The sequence below is a fragment of the Electrona antarctica genome (genome assembly GCF_951216825.1).
Source record: "Electrona antarctica genome assembly, chromosome: 18".
NCBI classification, from domain to species: Eukaryota; Metazoa; Chordata; class Actinopteri; order Myctophiformes; family Myctophidae; genus Electrona; species Electrona antarctica.
In genome coordinates, this window is record NC_136799.1 from 24477314 (window position 1) to 24487017 (window position 9704).

Here is a 9704-nt window from a genome sequence, read left to right on the forward strand (position 1 = left end):
AGCGGCGCGGTCTAGATACCGGAAGGTTCCCAGTTCGAATCAGCCGTCCGACACGTTAAAATTACCACCGCTGAAATGCCCTTGAACAAGGCATCAACCACTACGATGAAATGTGTTCTATGAGCAGGGCCTGGCTGGAAACAAGTTCTTGAGCTTAGCCCAGATACCCTGGGTAAATATAGATTTCATTTCATTTCATTTCATTTCATTCAGAATACAAAAACAGTAAACTACAAGAAACCCCACTCCAGAAATCGTCTCATTGTGATTGGTTGAAGCCTCTGTCTTTCGGACACCTCCTCCAGAGCCACCAGTGTTGCCAGGTCTAAGAAAACAAGCCCAAAAGAAGCAAATAGGCCTCTATGATGAGCACTTTAATACGTATTGTAGACATATCGGCTTTACTACTACTACTACTACTACTACTACTACTACTACTAATAATAATAATAATCTTGAAATAAAATTTAGTATTTGGAAGATTTTTGAAACACAAACACAAATCTGGTATTTTCAGATGGGGGTGTTATGGACAAATAATAATAATGTTAATTTGGCGGGTCCATGTCCATGACCATGACATGAACATATGAGAACCGCTGGACGGATGCAATAATTAAAAAAATGTGAAACAAACCCAAAGAACCGCAACTTAAATGCAACTTCACAGAAAAATAAGCCTAAAACAAGTCGCTTAGGATAAGCGGACATGGCAACACTGCTGCTCACGCAAGCTTAGCTCACACACAGCAATGGCGGCGTTCACGGTGGCACGAAGCAGCTGCGGGCTGATCAGTGGTCTGAGGGCATCTTTCAGGAGTCTGGCACAGGTCAGACATGGTGCAGTGGTCACCGCGTCGCTGCGGCCGCCGCAGACGAGCTGCCGCCGGTGGTATGCAGCCGCCAGCCCCCTCACCGTGCAGGAGAGGATCGACAAGAAACGGAAGGCGGCGCTGGTCGGGGGAGGTCAGAACAGGATTGATGCACAGCACAAGAAGGTAAACACTAAACACACACGAGAGAGACCCCCCCGTTACTGTACTTGTACTTGTAACATACCGGTATATACCACACTGACACCCACCTGACCTGACATACCACCAGTACTCAAATGACAGTAGGAGGCGTAGTTAGCTGGCAGGCTGTCAGCTTTTGCATGAGCAGTGCAGTGGTATATCAGACAGTAACCATGGTTGCCTGGGTACACTGACAACTATCTTTTTAACATCAACTATATTGTCACATCACAGGTGTAAAACAAGTCGTTCTAGTGTATGTCGTTCAAGGTTCAACCTCCCATCATTTACAGTTATCAAGAAAGGTCTAAATGTCAAATATTTACTTATAAGTACTAGAGTAAATATTGTATATACACATACATATTAAAGGACGGTGTATGTTTGAAAGAAGACATGGCAAAGGAATGTCAAAATATCAGCACATAGTAACTCATATATACACAGGATGGTTGATATCCCCAGCCTTAGAAAAGTAGATCACATGCCTGGAAAAAGGTCACCCACAGTCTAGACTAGCCCCTAGTGCAGAGCCTGACACCTTCATTTCCATTAAAGTTAAACAAACTTTTTTTTTTTTTAAATGGGTAAGGCTTGCAATTTATTGCAAGGCTTGCTGGGCAATATAAAGCTATTATATCGATATTGTGATATGAGACTAGAGATATATATTGTATGGGATTTTGGATAGTCATATGACGGATAAATAACGAGACGATTCTTCATTTGATGAAGACCTTTCATGGACCTTTCAAAGCTCCATAACATTAGATTTTTACCATATCGCTCAGCCCCGTTTTCATTCATCCAACTGACTATGCTCATTATGTAAGAATAATGGTTAATTGGTTATATAAGAGTTTACTGTATCTGTTGCAACTTGCAGGGTAAGCTGACAGCCAGGGAGCGAGTGGAGCTACTCCTGGATCCAGACTCCTTTGTAGAGTATGACATGTTCGTAGAGCATCGCTGTTCGGACTTTGGAATGGAGCAGGACCGTAACAAGGTACACACAACAGACAGTTTCATCTCTCATCTAACCTGGGTACATGAATGATACTATCTGTTGCTTGAAGGACCACTGTGAATACGTTGTTGTTTGTTCAATTTGTCCATAAATCATGCATACACTTAAGACCTGAGGCCAATTCTACAAATGGCTTCTAATTCAGTAGTTCTAAAACCTATTTATTTTTGTAAACTTTCAAGATTCCAAAAATGTGGGGGGAAAAAGTACAAGCTTGCAGCGTGGCATGGAGTGACAGACACCTTGTATATCTGCTATTTTTTAATAGCTAAAATCTAAAATGACCTGGGCCGTGGCTCAGCGTTCCAGGCACCATGGCTGGTAATCCAGTCTGGCAGTGTGCCGCGGGTTCGACTACTGATCCCGACGGCCTTTACTGCATGTCATCCCCCCCCATCTCTCTCCCCATTTCCTGTCGACCTACTGTCTGTCCGAAAGCCACAAAAAAAATCCTTCCCTCAATCCTCAATCCTTCCCCAGAGGCTAATTTCATAAATCAATCCAAGCTTTAAAATGTATTATTAGGAACGATGTAACCATACATGCTCCTCTTCTAGTTCCCAGGTGACAGCGTTGTGACAGGACAGGGAAGGATCAACGGCAGGCTGGTCTATGTCTTCAGTCAGGTGCAGGCAGCACATCATTAATATTAGTGCAAAGCATGAAATAAAAAAATAAATGAAAAAAAATCTATATTTCAAATCAACATTTCCTCTATTCTGTACTTATTATTTCTCTCAGGACTTTACAGTATTTGGAGGCAGTCTTTCCGGAGCTCATGCACAGAAGGTCTGTAAGGTAAGGCTGTGGGTGTGCGGGGACAATGCAGTAATGGAGATGGAGGAAGTGGTTAATTTTTTATGGTTGTCCTTTCTGTGATACCTACCTCACGGTCCAAGACGTTTTGGATTTGCATGCATTATAACCTCATCTGTCTTGGGTAGATCATGGACCAGGCCATGATGGTGGGAGCTCCAGTCATTGGACTGAATGACTCTGGAGGAGCTAGGATACAGGAAGGTGTGGAGTCTCTGGCTGGATATGCAGATATTTTCCTGGTGGGTACAGCAAACAAAGGAGGTTAACTTTGCAAAGAGCACCGTCTTGTTTATAAATCATGGATGTTCACCAGTAACCTTACAAGATCGCCATGCCCCATTCTGTATGGTCTGCTCAACCAGAATCTGTGTGGCTTGAAGCATTGCCGCTTCCACGCAACTAGATCAAAGTGGTTGCATCTGCACAAGAGAACTAAAATAATAAAACTATACTTGTAACACAAACAGCTAAATCATCCTTCTCTGGATGACATCAGCAACAAACTGTCATAAAAATGTCTTTATGAATGGCAGTCATTCTCTTGTGTCTCCAGAGGAATGTGATGGCTTCAGGTGTGGTACCTCAAATCTCCCTCATCATGGGTCCCTGTGCTGGTGGGGCCGTCTACTCCCCTGCCCTGACAGACTTCACCTTCATGGTCAAGGTATGACTGGATGCATTCTGCAGCCTTGATGTGTTGTATAAATGCTAGTACATGAAATTAATCTACTAGCATTAAATAACACTGTAAAATCCTCTATTTTTGTCATACTACAACAGTATACATTTGTTGTGTGTATGTGTCCTGTGTGTGTGTGTGTGTGTGTAGGACACATCATACCTGTTCATCACAGGGCCTGACGTTGTGAAGTCAGTTACCAATGAGGATGTAACCCAGGAGGAGCTGGGAGGAGCCAAAACACACACTGCCGTGTCTGGTCAGTCCCTCCATTTTTGAAACGTAGTTTTATTTAATCAAACCAAGATTTCCTGTTTAAGCCACATGACCGTATGTCTTCTATGCCTTCTATAAGTGGGAATGAGTTAATAGTAATTTAAAATGCAATCCTGTTGTCAGGTGTGGCCCACCGTGCGTTTGAGAATGACATTGACGCTCTGCTCAACGTAAGAGATTTCTTCAACTTCCTGCCTCTTAGCAACAAGGACCCGTCCCCTGTCACTGAGTGCCACGACCCCAGGTTGATAAACCAATTCCCTGTTTGCATGGATGTTTGTTGACTTATCAATCCTTTGACCTAATTGTACCGAATTGTATCTCTTACCTATTCACTCCCATCCTGTTTCTAGTGAACGTCTGGTGCCTGGCCTGGACTACATTGTCCCTTCAGAGTCAACTAAAGCCTACGACATGCTGGATATCATCCATTCGGTATGACTGACTGACTGACTGACTGACTGACTGACTGACTCTCTCTCTCTCTCTCTCACACACACACACACACACACACACACACACACACACACACACACACACACACACACACACACACACACACACACACACACACACACACACACACACACACACACACACACACAAAAAAAGACTTTGCAAGTTCAGTGGAATATAGTGGTTTCCTCAGAAATCTAGCAAACCATGATATGGTTTGGAAAATGGTTGGCAGTTAAGTCATAGACAGTGGGCTAAAGCGTTATTTATACTTTGTCGTGCGATGGTGTCCCGTGCTAAAATTGGCAGATTTACAAGCTCACAATGCTACTTGTCGCCAGTTTGTACAATTTGTCTTCCTTCTTTAGATCGTGGATGAAAGGAACTTCTTTGAGATCATGCCCGCTTATGCAAAGAACATTGTGGTGGGATTCGCTCGCATGAATGGACGCACGGTGGGCATTGTGGGCAACCAGCCCAAAGTGGCATCTGGTGAGTAGAGGGTGGAGGTTTGTGGGAATGAGAGGGGAGCAACAGCTTCACTGGCTGTTATTTTCTATTAGATGTTTTATTATGTGCCGAGCCTTTTATTATGTGCCGAGCCTTCTCTGTTGTAGCCCCCAAACTATGGAACGCACTCCCCTCCCTCGTCAAATTGGCTCCTTCCATTGAGACTTTTACATTTCGCCTTAAGACCCACCTCTATACCTTGGCTTTTAACCCCGCTTCCTTCGGTCCTTGTATATGTTTTGTCTCTCTGTGATGCTGTTGTTTTTCAGTTTTTTGTGATGTGTCCGAGTTGTTTTTACTGTTTGTACTTTGTTTTCTCGTTGTTGTTGTTCTGTGTGGTAGCTATAGTGCATTTGTTTTTATTTACCTGTACAGCACTTTGTAAACCCTGAGTTGTGAAACGTGCTATATAAATAAAGTGGATTGGATTGAATTGGATGTCACGTCTAATAGAAGTCTAGTCTTTTTCTCGGTCTCATCTCTGTGCTCTGATCTCCAGGCTGCTTGGACATCAACTCCTCAGTGAAAGGAGCCCGTTTTGTGCGCTTCTGTGATGCTTTCAACATCCCCATTATCACCTTTGTGGATGTGCCCGGGTTCCTGCCAGGTAAACACACTCTTCCACATGTGATTTCTCCATCACTTGTGCGTGCGCACGCACACCCCCCCCCCCTCCCTTACGCCTGTTTCATTCTCAGGTACTGCACAGGAGTACGGCGGCATCATCAGACATGGGGCCAAGCTCCTATTTGCTTTTGCAGAGGCCACCGTCCCTAAAATCACCATCATCACCAGGAAGGTACGTGTGGTTTTTAAGTGGCAATAAGTCAAAGAACATACTGTCAACTCAGATTTCATGCGGCAAAACCCCATTGTGTGCAGCAGCTCGAGTGGGATCATATAACACCATTGCCATGTTCCTGTTCCTCACTAGGCCCGCTCTCTCTCAGCTTTCAGACCTGCAAGCTTGCTGCCTTTCTGTGAAATTTACCCATCTGAATAAAAATGCCATCCATGTGAATCGTGTAGATCCAACAACATTTTAACTCTGGAAAGGTGGGGGAGATGGGTGGGGAGGCAGGATTTCTACCTTCCCTATCATTATAATTCGGGAGACCCATCGAGGCTTGCGAGAAGCGGCCTGCTCTATGGAAACGCAATCCACATGGCAGAGGACCAATGAAATGGGCAAACTCAAACAATCTCATCAGGAGGTATCGGGTGTCCTTAAACGACAGACAACACTGTTTACAGAGGGGCTGCAGATTTGAAACACACACACCTTGTGAATTGAATAGATTAAATTGCAGTTTGCTGATGTCACTCTGACTGAATGATAATGGTTAAGGTCCTTTCAAACGGGCAGCGATGAATTAATGCACACGTTGTCGTATGGATCAAGGACAGGTCTGCTACAGGTCTGCTCAAGAGGGGCGCAACAACGCAAGCGTAAAAAGCCAACAGAATCCAGGTCTGGTGAGTCGCGGGCGTGTGCACAAAACGAGCACACGTGCAACAAATTCACGGACCGCGCTCATGTAAATACGCTTGCGATATTGCCCCTCGACTTCTCCGCGTATACAGAAAAAAAACGCAGGTCTCATTGAAAATGAACTATAGGTGCGTTAAATCGCTTCCCGTTTGAAAGGCCCTTAAGGCTGCTATACATTTGCCACGGTATATTATCAAGCCATGCCCAGATTTAAAGGGCAAGTCCACTTTGGTAGAGGGTTGGGTTGCCATGAGGTAACTCCAAAGGTGGACAAGAAATAATATCTTATCATCATACTCAGCCAATCAGCTGAGCACATTCCGTTCTCATACACAAAGCTGTGCATGTCAAAAATAATTGCTTTATTGATTAGAAATTGATGATTCTAAATATATATTTAAAACTATATTGTCTGAATTAGCTTTGTTTGTTAATTTAGTGTGACTTTGAGAGCTGTTACACTGTACAATGAAAGTCAATGGTCTCCAAATAAAGGAGAAACAGTGCCCTCTTTTAATTGACAACGTGAGTTAACGAAGACGTGAGTCAACAATCTGTCTCGAGAGACTACTACCAAAGTGGTCTTGCCCTTTAATACCGGTAACCCCTTTTTTCCCCTCATGAGTTTGCAAGTCTGAGCTAATTACTTCCGGCCCAGACGGCTGGCGTAGCCGTCTGGGGCACCTAGGCTGCTAATACCCGCTGACAGCATGTCGCGGGTTCGACTCCCGATCCCGATGACCTTTGCTGGGTGTCATTCCCCATCTCTCTCCCATAAAGGCAGAAAAAAACCAAAATATATAAAAAAAAAGTAGAAGAGATAACTTCCTACTGATATGTTTTCCAGGCATATGGAGGAGCTTACGACGTCATGAGCTCTAAGCACTTGAGAGGCGACGTAAACTATGCCTGGCCCAGTGCTGAGGTTGCGGTCATGGGTGCCAAGGTACGCGCACACACAATCTCCCCCCAGCTCTCTGATTAGATTAGTCTTATTTGTTTTGATAAATGTGCATGACATGAATGTGTCCGTTTCTCTCTCAGGGTGCTGTTCAGATCATCTTCAGAGGGAAGGAGAACCAGGCGGAGGCGGAGGCTGAATACGTGGAGAAGTTTGCTAACCCTTTCCCTGCCGCTGTCAGAGGTCAGCTAACCTCCCTCTCAATGTCTTGTTTGTACTCTACTCAACTGTCAAGTGGAGTTTCATTTGAAGATTACATAGGCCTTAGCCATTTTGAGGCAGAGGAAAGTATTTCTGAAATACAGAATGGTCTATAGTATTCAGTATTTTAGCTGTGACGTGAGCGCCCCCTCCTGAGATACTTCCGGGTCCTACTTTTGTGTCGCTTTTGTGTCCCCATAGAGTTATACTGTGACGCTCCGTCGGACTAAATCTGAGACGAAAACAACCACGAAAGTCTCATTTTACCGCTTTCCTCGCAACAACAAAGCTGCGCTGCTCTCACAAATCTGGCTGTGACAGGCTGTCTGCCCCACACTGAATACTATCGCCATTTTATTTCATTGTGTCAACTAAATCCACATTTTTTTTGTCATGGACAAATTGTACAAAACATTAATAATTCTACTCGAGTTGGAAGCATTAAGACCCATTTTAACCCTCAATGGCTTCCTTTCTGAAAAATAACGTCATTGTAAAAAGATTCACGCGTTTAGATATTCTATTTACAATGAGATGTGGACGGGAGCTGGTGCCACTTGGACCTGGACGTAACTTAGCACTACAAAATGATGTCGGACTTAAATGCTGAATATGACGTAATTTTCAAAAGCCATGCATTTAGTGGCTTGCGCACCTTTTTATAATCAGGGTTCTTATAGACTGGTGTAATGGTAACCAGATCATTTGATAAAGTTGTCAATTCAAATGGATCATTAATTTTAGAATGAAATGTATTCAGAAATGTTTCAACACGGTATAATGAATGTTAATTTACCGATTTGTATGTCGTCTGCGAGTCTACAAATGTAATTAATTTGGTTACATGTGTACACTGCATCCCAGAGTTAAAGGAGTAGGCGGGGAGAATCTCTTAATTCCCCTTGAAAATCACCCATAAAGAGTCTTAGTAAACATTGCACGACACATGTCACCCACCCTCTGAGTCATAGTGTTGATGTCCATGTTTCAGGCTTCGTGGATGACATCATTGAGCCGTCGACCACTCGTAAGAGGATCTGCAGAGATCTGGCAGTACTGGCTAGCAAGAAACAGGACAACCCCTGGAAGAAGCACGCCAACATTCCTCTCTAGAACACACTGTACAGTCACTGAACACACTCAATAAAAGGATTATTGGGTAGGATTTTCACGGAATGAACACACTCAATAAAAGGATTATTGGGTAGGATTTTCACGGAATAAATTGCATAACAATGAGTGCATTTCTCTGCTGGCATATTTATTTCCGCTATGCTGCCACGGCAGTGACACTCATGTCCTCACTCCAGAGAGCAAATTATTATTAGAATGTCCCCAAACGTCCCACTGAGATGATCTCAAAGTAATTAGAAAATGCTATGCATAGTGCTCTGGACCTCTCCTTGACTTGTATACCTACCTTCACTATGAAAGCTGTGACATTGTAGTGAACTACATTGTGTGAGAGCTCGTACTGCCCATTAAATAAATTCATATGGTTAAAATACACCAGTCTATTAAAATTAAACACATTGTCAATGTCAACATATCCCATGTGCAGTTTGTTTAAAAAGATTAAAAGAAGATATTATTCCTGGGGTTTCACCGTCAATGTCCAGAACTACAGTACTGTATATATCTCAGTATAATGTCCAAATGGACATCTCTTGACAGGGAGTTACATGTAATCTGTATAGGTCAGAAATACCATTCTCACTCATTTGAACTGTGCCTTTTCTCAGTGGCAGTCCGCTGCTATTGTAAAATAAATCTTGTGATCTCTATATTGTTACCCCTTTTCTTTACCTCTATGAAGGCATGAGCCCTGTTGTAGTTTTTAATTGAGTTCTAAAAGATTTATTAATAAAATGTTTTCCAGTGACCTTTTGTCTTTTTTGTTAGTTATCCTGATTAACCATTTTATGTGTGTGCAAATGGGTCTGAGTTATAAGTCTTGATAACAAAGTGAAGCGTGCATGCTTTCCTGCCACATTTTGCACTTTTCTCTTTTTGTTGAAGTTGGCATATTTTGTATCGGAGCACAGAAAGGTTGATTTTACAACTTCCATTCAATCCAACTGTTTGATGTAGCTGTTAACATTGAATGGCATTTGCCCACTGAAGGAAACCCTTTATCTTTGCATCTACTGTATAGTTGTTAAAAATAATCATCTCTTTAGCTTTGCTTCAGCTCTACACCACAGTCCTCTCTGACTTTGGTTGTTTGTTTGGAATGTCTTTGTGGTTTATACTTTATTGTTTACATG

At 43.0% G+C, this 9704-nt stretch overlaps 1 protein-coding gene across 2 annotated transcripts; it reads left to right on the forward strand.

Moving 5' to 3' along the window:
- The first annotated feature begins 722 nt into the window (after positions 1-722).
- pccb (propionyl-CoA carboxylase subunit beta) lies at positions 723-9319 on the forward strand. Of its 2 annotated transcripts, XM_079527632.1 has the most exons (16): positions 723-998; positions 1903-2022; positions 2601-2669; positions 2785-2841; positions 2988-3101; positions 3416-3526; positions 3692-3800; positions 3941-4061; positions 4171-4252; positions 4642-4765; positions 5283-5390; positions 5482-5582; positions 7123-7221; positions 7320-7419; positions 8429-8558; positions 8601-9319. In XM_079527632.1, the coding sequence occupies exons 1-15, from the start codon at positions 753-755 to the stop codon at positions 8548-8550; spliced, it is 1683 nt and encodes a 560-aa protein (XP_079383758.1). In that variant the 5' UTR covers positions 723-752; the 3' UTR covers positions 8551-8558; positions 8601-9319. The 2 variants fall into 2 exon arrangements, with proteins under 2 accessions (XP_079383758.1, XP_079383757.1); XM_079527631.1 differs by having other exon boundaries at positions 8429-9319.
- The last annotated feature ends 385 nt before the right edge of the window (positions 9320-9704 follow it).